Source organism: Pan troglodytes, chromosome 13 (assembly GCF_028858775.2).
Source record: "Pan troglodytes isolate AG18354 chromosome 13, NHGRI_mPanTro3-v2.0_pri, whole genome shotgun sequence".
NCBI lineage: Eukaryota > Metazoa > Chordata > Mammalia > Primates > Hominidae > Pan > Pan troglodytes.
The window spans coordinates 43,854,986-43,870,788 of NC_072411.2; the positions used below are offsets into that span (position 1 = coordinate 43,854,986).

The window sequence follows — 15,803 nt, forward strand, 5'->3', positions numbered from 1 at the left end:
AGGAATTTTTTTGTGTGTGTGAAATGAAATCTTCAGGGTCTACTTTCCCTTTTGAAATACTACATTCAATTGTTTCATTGCTGAACCAATTAAATATATACACAAAAAACTTGTTGACAGTAGTAAAAGAAAGATTGGATGAAAAAATTCTAAAGGGTAGACTGTCGGTGTCTCGAGGAGTTTTTTCCTATTTATGTGAAGAAAGTTCACAAAACAATTGTGTAAATTTCTTAAAGTATGTTGGATATAATTCTGTGACTCATGAATTCTATAAAGAAGGTACCTAGTCAAATAAACTTCCAGTTAAAGTTTAACTTTGAAAATAATCATATATATATATATATATATATGTATAACTATATATATCTTCAGGGAATTCAAGTGCTCTGCATCATATCTGAAACTGCCTATGGACTTATTTTTTAAATCTCAGGCAAAAAAAAATGTATAGTCTGCTCACTGTATGCAGAACAATGGATGGAGACACAAAGAGAGGAAAAGATTGCTGTCCTTAAGGATTCTAACAGTGTCATGAGGGAAACAGAGTATTTGTTCCTTGAAACAGAAGTAACAGTTATTCTGTGTGTCATATTTAGCTAGACTAGGAAAATCCAATATAAGGTTTTGGGCATTGGAAAGGGAGGGTGAGTGACACAATTCAAAAAATGCAAAGTTCAAATTTATCAGCCCCATTCTTCTTTTGGTATATATTTTCAAATTCACATAACATAAGGATATGCTCGATTCTAAGGTCTTAAGTTTTATTGTTTTCTAAGTCCTTTTCCTAATGGAAGAGTTAGAACCATACAAGACTCCTTCTATCTTGAACTACTTAGCTATAAGGTTTACAGCTATGCCTTATGTTCTGAAAAACATTTTGTTGTAATTTAATGTTGGTTACGAAGCTATTAAGCAGCATCAAACCAACCTATCTTTTGATTAAACACAATGAGGAAAGTGTACCATAACTTACGGCGTATTATTGGGAAAATATTTACCTGGTCAGAAAACAGCCAGAAAAACCTTGATTGTGTGATATTCTATAGGTAAATATCAATATCATAATAAACAAAAGAAAAACTGGAAAATATTCTGGATTAAAGAAGACTAGAAACCTATGACAATTATAGGCATTGCATTATCCTTGGTTGGATCCTGGATTCGGTAAAATAATTACAAATAATACTCTGGGGACAGTTGGAGAAGTTTGAATGTGAATTAGATATTATACAATATTATACCTATGTAAGGGTTATATAAGAATATGTATTGTTCCTAGAAAGATTTAGGTGTAAACACATCATGTCTGCATGTATTAAAATGGTTTGGCAAAAAACATGTATAAACATACAAATGTTTATGTATGTGAATATGACAAATATGTATTAGAGACAGATGAAGAAAAAATGCAACAAAATGTAATGATTGATAAATTCAGTGTATACAGGTGTTTATCATACTATTCTTCTGATTTTTCTGTCAGCTTAAAGTTCACAATGAAAAGCAGAGGGAGCAAATTCAACTTTTAAAACAAGTAACAAGTAATCTTTATGAGATAAGCTGGTGACTAAAGATGTCTTAGAATATATTTTAAAGGTCAGGCACGGTGGCTCACGCCTATAATCCCAGCACTTTTGGGGGGCCGAGGCAGGTGGATCAGGCAGTCAAGAGATTGAGACCATCCTGGCCAACATGGTGAAACCCCATCTCTACTAAAAATACAAAAATTAGCTGGGCGTGGTGGTGGGTGCCTATAGTCCCAGCTACTCGGGAGGCTGAGGCAGGAGGATCACTTGAACACGGGAGGTAGACGTTGCAGGGAGCCGAGATGGTGCCACTGCACTCCAGCCTGGCAAAAGAGTAAGACTCTGTCTCAAAAAAAAAAAAAAAAAAAAAAAAAAAAAAGAATATATTTTAAAAAGCAAAATTATCTTGTGTGTTATGGGCTGAATTGGTCCTCCCAAAATTCATATGCGGAAGTCCTAAACTTCAGTACCTCAGAATGTGGCTGTATTTCAAGATAGGGTTTTAAGGAGGTAATTACGGTAAAATGAGGTTTTATGGGTGGGCCCTAATCCAATATGACTGGTGTCCTTATGAGAAGATGAGACTAGGACACAGATACACTCAGAGGGATAACCCTGTGAAGACACTAGACGAAGACAGCCACCTGCAAGCCAAGGAGAAAGGCCAAAGAATGAAACCAACCCTACCGAGACCTTGATTTCAGAATTCCAGCCTCCAGAACTACAAGGATATAAATGAGTTTTGTTTAAGCCACCCAGTCTGTGGTATTTTTTTAAGGCAGCCCGCGCAGATGAATACACTATGTTAGTTGGAATTCTAATGTCTCCCAATGACCCTCACCCTTGTCTAACCCTCTCTCTTTTGAAAGTGGGTAGAAGCTGTGAGTATAATGTGATATCATTCTTAAGATTATATCACATTCCGTGACAAAAGGGAGATAGCTAAGTGTTCTAGTCACATGATGTCTTTAAAGACAGAGTGTTTTCCCCATTTGGCCACAGAAGCGGAAGCCAGGGATTTGAATCATGAAACGTGAGGGGGTTTTGACACACCACTGCTTGGTTTGAAAATGGAGGGGTTGCACGCCAAGACATGTAGATTGCTTTTAATTGTTGAGCGTGGCTGCAGCTGACAACCAGAAAGAAAATGTGTCCTTGGTCCTAAAACCACAAGAAACTGAATTCAGCCAAGACCCTAAATAAACTTGGAAGCTGATTCTTCCTCACACCCTCTCGATAAGTCCCTAGCCTGAGGGAGTCCTTGATCTCAGCCTTGTGAGGCCTTATGGATCCTCACTTCTGAACCCTCCTCACTTCCGAACCACAAAACTGAGAGATAATAAATGGGTTTCAACATGTTAAATTTGTGGTAATCCAGAATCTTCACTGTTACGTTTAACAATCTGTTTTTAAAGAGTGTGTCTGTGTGTGTGTGTGTGTGTGTGTGTGTGTGTGTGTGTATGACAGAGAGAGAGGCTAAGATAATGTTATACTTTTTTTTCCAGATTAATTTGTTTATATACACACAAACTTCATGTGCATATGTATATAAAATTAACCTATATAAATTATACATTTATTACCACAGTAACATATATACTCTTATGATCATATCCTTTCTAATTGGAAAATAAACAATTTAAATCTTCTCTCCAATTATTACTACATCTCTCTTTCATCTTTGGCATATTTATCTTATTATTCCCAATATCAACCACAGGCCCTGTCATATAGTAGTCACTCAATTAAAATCTGTTGTGTCTAAAATGAATGGCTGAACATACATACATCTGGATAGCATATATACATGAGGTTGTATGGCATCATGGAAAGCAAGTTGACTTGAGTGCAATGTGACACAGGCATGAATGACAATCTTGCTCCACTAAGCATCAAGATGTTGACCTTGGTAATCCCTTGAACTCCAGGCTGTATAGCATGCTGCAGTGTTCACTTGTAGCTCTATCACTTAATTACTTTAAGTAAATTTCCTTTTGCTTTATTTCTATCCCCTGTAAAAGGGGACCATGAATACTATCATAAGTAGGGCCACCAATCTCCTATTGCATCTTCATGCAAATTAGAAAATATTGCCTCCTCTTCAAGATAATTTATTTCCATTTGTGAGAAAATATATACACCCATGCTATGTGCAATATTTATGTCATTCCAGTACCTTGGATAACCTGAGCAACTGTACCTGACACTCTGCTCAGGGTTTTTGTCAGGATCAAAGGAGATAATCCATGTAACCTTCACAGCACAGCATCTGGCACATATGAATCATTCATTCATGTCAGTAATCATCATGAATCTTTATCATAAACATCATCTTCTTTATCATGGAAAGAATAGCATTTAACCAGAATAGATAAAGTGAGAAAAAAACTAGCATAGGTTAAAGCTATGGCACATGAAAGGCATGGAATAAATTGTTGCTTTTATGTGCTCAGAAGCACCTTGATGCAGTAGTCCCCCAATAAATAGCTGCTGATTGATTGGTTTCTAGTTTTTGTAAATAAAAAGCATTTATATGTTATGAGAAATGTAGTTCTATGACAAAATATTTTTCACCATTTAAGTGAAAATGAATAATGTATCATTTATTTCAAAATTGAATTGCCTAACGTGCACATTTGAAAGCAAAATGTAACAAAATTCTGCAAAAGCCCTTGTGGAGAAAGAAACATTTCTTTTTACTGTCAAATTACATAGACTTTATTGCCTAACCCAATGATCGATTCAGAATTGAAAATTACAATAATCTAATATAGATTATAACCTAATATAGTATATTAATTATATGCATGTTTGGACGTATGCATCTGTTATACATTTCTACTGTTTTCCTCAGAAAATAATGGTACTTAGGTCAAGTATACAAGTTTGTTTATATATGCATGCATGTGTGTGTTTCTATATATTTTAGAGACAAGATCTTGCTCTATCACCCAGGCTGGAGGGCAGTGGCTCAATCATGGCTCACTGCAGCCTTGAGTTCTTGGGTTCAAATAATCCTCTTGCCTTGGCTTCCTTAAACACTGGGATTACAGGGTTGAACCACTGCAGCTGGCCTGTTTTTTGTGTTGTAACGAGATAGCTTTGCAAAGATAGCCATTATTTGCACTTCCATCTGCATGTGCTAGATCGCCAGGAGGACAGGTCTCAGACAAACCTACTTTTGAAAAGTTTGGAGCAACCCATCATCTATCAATACTTGAAAAAGACATATATTTGCAGTATAGAATTTTTCAGTGGATTTTCAATGAGAAGTGCTTTTTCATTTGCATAGTAACTCTGTATAATTACATTAGGTGTTCTTAAAGGTTTGTAACTACCTTTACCCCACCAGAAACTGGTGATTTCATTTCACATTTCTTTAACAGGCTTATAATGTCTATAACATTAGTACTCTAGAATTTAGTAATATTTAGTATGTATCTTCAAGAAAAATTTAAGAAATTTTTAATTGCTGGATTTTTCTTATACTGGTATTAAAATACATCAACTTTTAATAGATATATAGTAAGATGTGGAATTTGTCTGGTAGGGCTGCCATAACAAAATACCATACACTAGATGGCTTAAGCAACAGAAATTTATTTTCCTACAGTTCTGGGGGCCATAAGTCCAAGATCAAGAAATCTACAAGGTTGGTTTCCTCTGAGGCCTCTTTTGTTTGCTTGTAAATGGCCACCTCCTTGCTAAATTCATGCTGAATTCTAAGATGAGTATTTTGTATTAACAATTACTTTTCTGTTGGCAACCCAGTCAGAGGTGTTGGGAAGTGTTTTTGCTTTCTTCTTTGCTGCTGGGTACCGAGGAAAATGTGTCTCAGTTTGAGGGATTCTCCTCTCTTGTATCTGATCTTTCAGGGTTGACCAGTGAACAGTATGAGCATACTCTTTCCCTCCCAAGGTATCTTTCTTCAGTACAAAAATAGAAACTATGAGGTTTGGATCCCTCCTACCCAAGCCCTTCTTCACCTATCTTTGCCTGAACTTCTCTCCTTTGAGAGCAATTTCTGCCATCCTGAAAATCAGAAAAGCTAATATTATGAAGTTTTTAGAAAAACAAACAAACAAACAAACAAACAAAACCCAAAGTCAGTTATATTGCCTGAACTTCAACAGGGCCAGTATAGCAATTAGTAAACTGATGAGATGCTTTGTCCTACTGAAAATTCCATAGGCAGAGAGTAGAGGTATTTCAGGGTAGAATGATGGAAGACATGGGAAGAGGGACAGAGAAAAAAAGGCATCACCATTAAAAATAAGTTCTTAGAACACAACATCCTTTAGTGCTTCATTTAGCAAAATATGTCATTTTAGAAGCACTTCTGAGTGAAAGTCAAATGTAAATTTTATACACTGACTATAAAGAATAAAGCGTCCTCCGGGAAGAAATGTGCTCACCCATGAAAGGTAAGAAGCCTTCATCCACAACCCCAAATGCTAGATTAGTTGTAGATAAATGATGGATTGAATAGTTTCTGGGAAGACTCCTTGCTCAGCCTTCAGCTTTGTCCCTGTAGAGTCCTGCAAGATCGTTTGTTTACAGTACATCGTCTCTTAAGCCAAGGAGATTTCACCAGTTGTTTCCAGAATTCCTGTATTTCATTTCACCCCTGCTATTTTACCTCATTTCAAAGTTTTCATTCCCCATAGTTTATAGCCCTGCCTGAGGGACATGTGTCCCCTTTTATTCTGTGACCTGTGGTCTTGGATCAGGAGACCGAAAAGCACTGACTTCTTGAGTGAAAAGGTGAGACTTTTGTCATTGCTGAGCTCGTGTGCCTGTGTGAATTGTACTTCCATCACCTATGCCTGCAATCAACCTTTTTTTTTTTTTTTTAATTGTAGAGGCAGACTCTCAGAGACCCATTAGTGCATTGTGAGGGCAGAATGAGGAGAAATGTCACCCCCTACTCTGACCCCACTGTACTGGGCAAATGTACCAGTGTTAGGCCCTTTCAATTCACAATTACACTGATCCCCACCTTCCTATCCCCCCTGCATATCAACTCTTAAGTGGGAGTCTTTTTATTATTAAAGAAGGGTCAATGCTTTTTGGCCTCTCTACTGCTGAAGAGAGGAGTCTCAGAATAAAATGAAGAACAAAACAAAAAGAATTGAAAGAGACATAAACTGTCCTCATGGGTCTCATATGCTTTCCCTTTAATCTGTAAGATCATTTCAGCTTTTCTACCTAACGAAAAGCTTAGCTTTGTGACTCTCATATATTAGCTCATTGCAAAGTGACCTCTAAATCACCATTACTTAGAAACACGGACCATACTTCTATCTGTTTTATAGTTCCTATAGTCTACTTTCAGTGCCTTATTCTACTATATAATTTTAAAGGGCAGTATCTGTTTGCTAATAACCTCCCACCTGAATTCTATTTTATTTCTCTGACCTATGTCAAAGATAGAAAGTTCAGAAGGAAATTATAAAAGGATTTCTATCTTATATCCAAGGGGAAAGGTCAGTGTATGAATATAAGAAGTTCATTAAAATCCTACTACCTAAATAAAGTTTAAAATTTCACAACAACGGAAACATAATAGAATCATTGGTCAATTCATGCAGATTCACATCTCACCTAATGACTTATAGACATTTTCATTTTTCATAGATGCTTCTCTTCCTAGTACCCAAGAGACTTGTTCTTTTTATTGCATTGTTCAATTAGAACTGATCACTCCCAAAGCCAGTGTGAAACAACCCTTTTGGGATGGCCTTCCATGATTTTCAAATGACAATGTATTTTTAAATTAGGTAGCCTGAAGGATTCTTTTAGGAATTGGATCCTGCTTTATCTCAGTATTTCAAAAAAGGAGGGCAAGTTCAAAGAAATGTATACTCTGCTTTCCCTAACAAGAGCTAACATAGAAGGGGAGAGACGGATTATAAACTCAACTTCTTTATTTTTTAAAAATGAGATATTATCTACATTTCAGGACTTCAGTGTCAATTAATATTTTTGACTATTGTATTTTTAATACATGTATTTCAAATTTAGTCAATTATTCAACATCAAGGTTTTTGGAAGAGTTCCTAGTAAAAGTCACCTGCCCCCAAATAATTTCTATACCAAATGTATCCCAGTGTTTGAATTTAATATATCTGATCATTAAAAATTATTTATAACTTAACTTGAATTAGCATATGTAGATTAAACCTCTTCCCAGCCATGTCCTTAGGGAACAGAACTGACTTTCAGTTAGGTTTTGAGCAAGAATGAGAGAGGATCGACCGAGAGGGTGCAGTTGGATTGTGTATCAAAAGAACTTCAAGGTAAGGTGCATCATTGGTGCTCTGGGCATCTGGAAGGCAGATGGGGTATAGAGTGGAGAAGGAATGTTACTATGGAATAGGCACTTATTCTGAGCACTTTACTGTGAGGCAGGTACTATCATTTCCATTGTATAGATGGGATAATGAAGGCACAATATGGTTAAATTAGTTGTCCAAGAGCAAAGATATTCGTGGAAAAACTGAGCCTTGGAGCCAAGCATTTGCTGTGATCATGCACTGTGCATACCATCTCCTATGCAGCAGAAGCCAAGGAGGAGAGTGAAGGGACACTGTGGTACATACTACCAAGTTCCTTTGCCTGCCCAATATCTCTTCTCCCCTTTTCTTTACTAGCAGAACCCCAAATATTGTTTTGGAAAGCAAAAGGTCTTGTTGACAATACTCATTGCCCCATGCCCCATATAACCCATTCCGGTGAAGAAGATCTACTGCATTTGCTTTCTGTGCAATTTATCCTTTTCCTAACAGAGAGGCTCAACTGGCATTTGCCTTTTCCCTTTACTCTTTTCCTTCTGGTTTTCCAAAATGAGGTTATCTACTAGGAGAGAAGCAGCCATACTGTGGATATGGGACTGAGTAAGGAAAGATAGAAGAAGCCTATTGTCATTCTGAATCTGTCATAGCAGTTCTGAATTATCCACTTTTGCAACTTTTTATGAAGAAAGAAAATCCCTATTCAGTTAAGTCACTGTTTCTATAACATGCAGTCAAATGCAATCCTAACCAATAAGGAAGTATGAAAAAATAGAAGGAAACAAAACCCAGCATATGTAGACTACACCATATTGCATCAGTCTGGCACCATGACTGGTAGATGCAAACAAAACTCTGTGCTTTGTGCATTCATTGTGTGAGGTTATGCTGTTCCATGGAGCAGCAGTGCCTGAGCACAGACCTGCCTCAACTGTATAGCAGATATATTTCAGCTACGCTACTACAACAAAGATTTGGCAAATTATATAGCCTGCTGGCCAAATCTGACCTGTGGCCTATTACCGTACAGACTGTAAGCTGAGAGATTTTGTTTTCTTCCTCCCTTTTAAAGGTTTTCAAAACAAACTGAAAAACAAATAAAAACAAAGAATATGCAGCAGAGATCGTATGGGCCTTTAAAGCCTAAATATTTACTATCTGGTCTTTACAGAAAAAGCATGCTGACCCTTGTAGAAGGACAGGACAGAGAAGAGTCCAGCTTGCAAATATTGCTTAGGACATTTTTATTCTCCTTTGTTGGTCAATGAGTCATTATGCCCAAAACATGATCTGTGACTGAAGAACTCACTCAATGATTCTGTGAAGGGGAATGGGCAGGAAGTAGGGAAGAAGTTTGAATAGCATGGCTAATACCTTCCTTTCTGAAAAAGAAATAATCTAGTTTTAAGTATAATGATGTCAGATTTCTGGAAAATATCATACATCAGCTGGAGCCAAGTGTTGAAAAGGAAGTATCATTAAGCATTCCACAGAAAATTCTAGAAGGAATTAAATCTTGAATACCTCAGAATAAAAGTGCCTTTCAAGAAGACGTTCCTGCTACAGGTGGTACCAAGCTTTCATTCTCTAAATAAACACTTCCACTATTTATTTTCATTCTCATCACATGCTATGCTAACAACACTGGGTTGAAAGCTATGAGTAGAAAGATGGTGATTTCCCTGATTTTCTATTCTCATTGCCTCATAGAACCTAAAACTGGTGTTAGTCTTTATTTAGACACTTGAAAAATTATTTTAAATAATATGCAGAAATAAAGGCTTTCATTTTTATGACTAAAAGTCCTTACCATATACAATGGTAAGATTATAAATTATTAAAATTTTCCAATTGTGTATTTTAGATAATTCTTCCCAACATGAAATCAGCTTATTTGTAAGTCAACCTCACACAACAGTTTTCTATGTGTATTGGTATCACTAAATTTTAACTCCTGCTTCATGAATACTAGAGAATACCCTAGATCCTGGGCACAAACACACACAGAAGAGAAGGAAAATATGGACTCGATAAACTTTCAGATTTCTAAGTATCTAAATTTTATTTAGTTTCCAGGATTTCTTATTGTTCTGTACATATGTTTTCCTTCTAAAGCATTTTATAAGTAAGGCTTTTCTTCTTCCCAAACAATATCCATTTAATTCCTGTTAGAATTTTGTCACTTCAGAGATTTCACAATGTCACAATAAATTCTATGCTAGAGTGGTCTTTCTATCATTTTAAAGCTAAGTGGATTTCAGAAAAAAATAACTATTGCATCAGCTGTTTTTATCTAATATTTTGTAGATACAACATACTTAGTCTTCAAAGCAAAGATGTTAACATACTTTTGTTCATATACTGAGCACAAATTATCCTTCCTAAGAATCAGTCTCCAAGGTTTTCCGTTGTTAATATTTATCTTTCATATCGAATGTATACATTCTTATAAAATTATGCAATTATTTTATGTAGATTAGTGATGACTGCATGTGAATATCATAAAACAACACATTACAAAGTACTGTGATTACAGAAAATGATAATGGTGAACATCTGGATTGAGAAATTTAAATCTGGCAAAGACTGATATTTTCATAACGCTTTTTTTCTATGCATGTCCAAATTTCAATTGGTATTGACGGAAACCATTTATAGGGAACAAGCCAATTAAATATAAATCTAAATATCTTGAACAGATTAAATGAATAAAACAGGTACAAAAGATAGTTATTTCTCTGTCTTTGTTATGTGGCTGATTAATAAAGAGCAGTTTCAGTGTTGTCTTTAAGGATATTGAGCAATTTTAATGTTACAGGATAAAATATGAATGGCCAAAGTGAAGAAACATTTTAATTTTGAATCCATCAAATGTTATTGGAGAGGAAAGGACTGTATATTTAAACAACTGCCAAGAATATCTTGAGCAGGTATGAATTTTATTTTACAAACTAAGTAAGCAGAATATCAATCTCTATTTTTAATTAACTGACACGCAATTTCCAATTTGAGGCCTCCATCTGCTAAAAGCCCCTAAACTCTGCGAACTGAAGGACCAAATTCAAGGTGGTATGTACCTTATGGGCAGGGTGGCTATTCAAATATTTAACAGCATTGCAGTGGAGACTTCGACCATTTTGAGTAGATGCCTAATCAGTCAGGGTGAATACTGGTCGGTGCATACAGGCCTGGTACACTGGTGTGGGCCTTCTGGGTATCTGCCATGTTTCTAGAGACATGGAGTGGACATAGGAGGACGGCAGAATATTTGTCATCACCTACTTCGACATGCATTGAGAGGTCTCTTTTCTCTCTGGACTTTACCTACTGACTACACAGGTTACTAGTGCCCCATTTAGACACAAAATCTCTCCAGTCTGCTTCTCCACTGAGCTCCCTCTTGAGCACAAAGGGAACATCTTTGTTCATCATTCTTCACCAGCATGAAGGAGACTCCGGCCTAGATGTGCCATGCCACCATTTCTTCTCAACTACTATTGCATTGTGCCAGTCACACAGTTCTATGGTGTTTCCCCTCCACCCTGGCTTTCCTGCATATGAATTCTGCAAATCTGTGTCATGTCCTTGTTATTTTCTCCATCACAGAATTCACAGGAGGATCAGGGCAGAATGCAAGACCCTATTACCAAAATTAAAGAACCTGACTCTTACTCTGATTATGCTATGGCTGTCTTTCCTTGTAGCTAAAGAGGAGAGAATTTCTAGATACCACTTGAAAAGGAGAGGGCTAAAGCTCAAAAAGAGTTGGGATATTGAAATATGGTCTCACTACTTGTATAATGTAGGGCCAAAGCATTTATTATTGTTGTTTTTCCACATTCCTATATTTCTTCATCCATATGCACAATATTGAGATTTATCTTCCCTTTTCAAACACATTTAAGATATAATTCACATGACATAATTCACCCATTTAAAATGTACATTCCCATGTTTAAAACATATCAACAGAGTTGTACAAGCATCATCATAATCTAATTTAAGAATATTTTTATAAACCCCCAAAAGACCGTATATTCAATAACAGTCATTCCTCATTCCCTTCCCTGTGTCCCACCCTACCTAGCCCCTGGCAACCCCTCTCCCACTTTCTATCTCTATAGATTTGCCTATTTTGCATCTTGTATAATATGAAGGGAATCGTAAAACATGTGATCTTTTTTGATGAGCTTCTTCCCCTTAGCGTGTTTTCCAGGTTCATCCATGTTGTAGCATGTATGAGTACTTCATTCCGTTTCATTACCAAATAATATTCCTCTATATGGGTTTATCACAATTTATCCATTAGAATTTTTCCTATGAACCTTTTATTTTTAACTTATCTGCTGAGAACCTTGTCTATGCTATAAGGAATCTAGTAAAGAGTTTTGAAAGGTTTTTGGGAGTTAACTAGTGAAACTGGTGAAAATTAGAAATGTGGAAGTAAATGACTATAACCTCTTCCTGTGGAAAAAGTGATCGGCTCAAAATAAAGCGAAGCAATTCCTGCAAATATTCAAGTATTCACCTTTTGAGAAACCTTAAAAGGACGTCAAACATAAAGGAAATTAATAAGCATTTGCCTCTAACAGCAAGGTTTTCTTCAAAACTGTCTGCAAGACTTGTAAACGGAAAGATGAAAATGGAAAATGAAACCAATAATTGTTATTTCTACAATATCAAGTAATGAAGATGGATTTTTTTTTTCACATTAGCTTCATACAACTATGTGGTTACTCTGGGGATGATATTGACATGTCAGCATACCTGGTTGCCTGAGGAGCACAGGTTGATATGAGAAATTCTAGAAATATCACTATCAATATTCAGGGGACTGTTCATACCCCTTATGGTAAGTGGGTATTAAAAAAAGTGGGCCATATTTAGCTATTGTCATATTATTATTTATAATTTGTTATAGTGGTATGTGTAATATGGAAAAAGCCTTCGGTGGATTCCAAGTTATAGTAGTACAACCATGATTAGGATTCATGTATACTAAGGGTTTCTGAATCTGATATTATAAAGACAAAGATCCTAACTCTATGAATGGATAAAGTTTCTATCTTCCAGTCTCAAAGGAAAATATGTTCAATTATTTGTGTACTGCCCTGAGATATTAATATAAATAACATGGGAACTAAAGCTTGATTTCTTCAATATTCCTTCTGTCTCAAAATGTGTGAGATAATTTATTGGGGAAGGTCTTTTCCCTTTTAGCGCTATATTTTAAATTTTCTCAAGTCATTTTTTTCTAGTGTTAACACAATCACATTGAAATAATTAACCTCACATTTTCTTCCTTTCATAAGTTAATTCACACTCCAAAACTGCATTTTATGCTCTCCTTCACATACTCATATTTAAAAAAAAACACAAACAAAAGGTTTCAAGTTTCTTAGGCTATTTGGAAAAAAGAAAGAAAGAAAGAAAGAAAGAATCATCTAGAACAGCAGTCATCTGTGAAAACAACTGACATTTAGTTTCACATGTAAGGTAAATCCGAATGGCATGAGAACCTTTCTACTCACAGGTATCTAAAGACTCGTCTGAATCATCAGGGCAGTCAGGGTCCCCATCACACAGCCAGCTCTGGGAAACACAAGTCACGTGATCGTGGCAAAGAAATTCCCCAGGATCACACAACTGCTGATCTGAAAATGAAAATGTTTCGAAATAAAATATGAATGATCTGAACATGGGCAGAACGAGCAGTACAAACATGAAATGTGAAAAAGCAATACATAAAAGGTACATGAATATGATCCACATTTTCTGTTCAGCAGCAAAGACAAACCAATTATTTTTCTTAATTTTAACCACTCAGCTGAAACACACAATTTTAATACACTTGACTTTGTTATAGGTTCACACTATCTGTTCTGGAAATAGTTAAAAATTCTGTTCCTGTTCATGACTAGGGGCTTTATCGGATCAAAGATGGAATATAGATATTCCAGCAAGTTAGTTTTATATAAGATGTTGAATCAAAGCAGAGGCTCTTGAGCATAGAAATTTTAGTTTCTTTCTCAGCTCTGAGAGAAAGAAAAAATTAGTTGAGTTAAATATTAATATTATAGTTAAAAATCAATTTCTGAATATTCAGTTCTTAACCATCCATCCTGATACTGGTGCTTCACGTCTCTACGTGAGTTGGATACCCAATATCACAGTATTTTCTTTTTTTTTTCCATGACTTCCAAGGCGACAACTTCTGCTACTAGATGGCAGAAGTGATAGTAAACTTCCATAAAGGTTTTTTTTCTAACTCAAATTTTCTACAGTTGTTTGTGACTAAAACGTGTGCTATTTTCCTTCCTTTGTTTCAGGATATTTGAAATCTGCAGCCTTTCCTCAAGTCCTCGCAAACTCATCAGATGTTTGTTTTCCACAGCATATTTGCTTTTATCATGTGAATCCCTTTACAAACTAATTATTCTTTACATCTTAATATGTCTGAAATAGGAATGTTTCTTACAGTCATGGTCTCTGAATGTGAAGAAGTGTTGGGAATACCTTAGCCATTATATTTCACTGGTAATTTTGTTGTATGTATATAAAAATAACTCAAGATTTTAAAAATCCAACATTAAATAGGTCTCGGTGAGCTCTTTCAATAAATATCAAATAAAAATTCTAAGTGATATGAAAGCATTAGGCCATAACTTAATTGACAGCTTTGCCCGAGCAATATGGAAAATAATACTATATCTTACACTCAATGGTATCCTAGATTTGATTTAATATGGTACATATTTCCTTGCTCTCCCTCAACTTCCCTCCGCCTGATACCAGCAGCATAAATTTCAGTAAATATGCATTGCAAACACATATATCTTTAAAATCTACAGATGTAGGGTATAAGAGTAGTCTTTTCCATACTCAAACTATAGCTATTTCGTGACAACTCATTTTATTTTATCCTATTATATTTTTATTAAGTTAACCACCAACAGCATGCTCATCACCATCACAGTCGTAATTATTTTTCACATTAAGTTGCTTGAGCATACTTTGTATTTGGCCTCAGACTTGGTGCTGTAGAATCAACGATGTAGAAGCCAGTCTTTGTCTTAAAGGATCCAATAGACTAGTTGTGTCTACAGATCTCACTCTCCAAAAAATGGTAAAAGAAGAAACCACAGGAAGAGACAGGCTGAGACAAATAAAAAAATAGTTTTGGGATGTCTGCATTCCTCTAAAGATGGGTGGGCTTTGGATAAGTGGAATATAGGACATTTCAGGTAAGATTTAGAGTAAATGGTTGCTAAGGTAATAATTATTGCAGTGCATTTGAGAAAAAATACATTTTCTACTGAAATGGAAATGGCATGCAGGTTATAAGACCTGGGTTTTCCCCATCAAACAGTGGTGTGTGATATTTATAAGTATGCTTGAATGCTAGAGGAGGAGGGCTTACATTTTGCTTTAGGCTGTCACATAACTTTTGAAGTTAATGTAGAGAAAGAGCATGGAATAAAATTCAAATTATTTTGCTTATAGATAAAGAGACCATATAATTTATCACCAAGCTGAGAGAGTTCTGAGACTGAAAGTAGGTTTATTAGTAATTACACTGGGACAACAGGTATAAACCAAGTTTATCCCAGAAAAGTCAGAATGGATGTTCATTTTATCTATAGCTACTTTGCGTTTGATCTACGGTCTTGAAATGCTAGATTTTATCTCCCTTCCTCCCAAACCATATCAAATTGTTATGTGGAGAGGGGAAATGTCATTCCATAGTGTGTGACTCAGTGAATAATTGATAAGTACTTGTTGAAAATATAAAGGAGTAAGGAAGACCATAAAAATGATTTATGGTGTTGGAATAGAGCATCTTAAAAACATAGGATCAGTTATGAAGGAACTTGATTGCCATTAGAAGTATTTTGCCTATAATTTGAAGCCATGGAATATACTTAAGAAAAGGTAATTAATAATAAAACATGCTACAAAGCCATCTCCTAGGAGACTCTTGCAA

At 35.7% G+C, this 15,803-nt stretch overlaps 1 protein-coding gene across 1 annotated transcript in view; it reads right to left on the reverse strand.

The window, feature by feature from the left end:
* LRP1B (LDL receptor related protein 1B) overlaps positions 1-15,803 on the reverse strand; it is a 1,946,873-nt gene that overhangs the window by 1,570,150 nt on the left and 360,920 nt on the right. Inside the window, exon 5 of the mRNA XM_063790432.1 lies at positions 13,351-13,473. Within this exon, the coding sequence (XP_063646502.1) occupies positions 13,351-13,473 (123 nt within the window). The remainder of the gene's footprint in view (positions 1-13,350; positions 13,474-15,803) is intronic.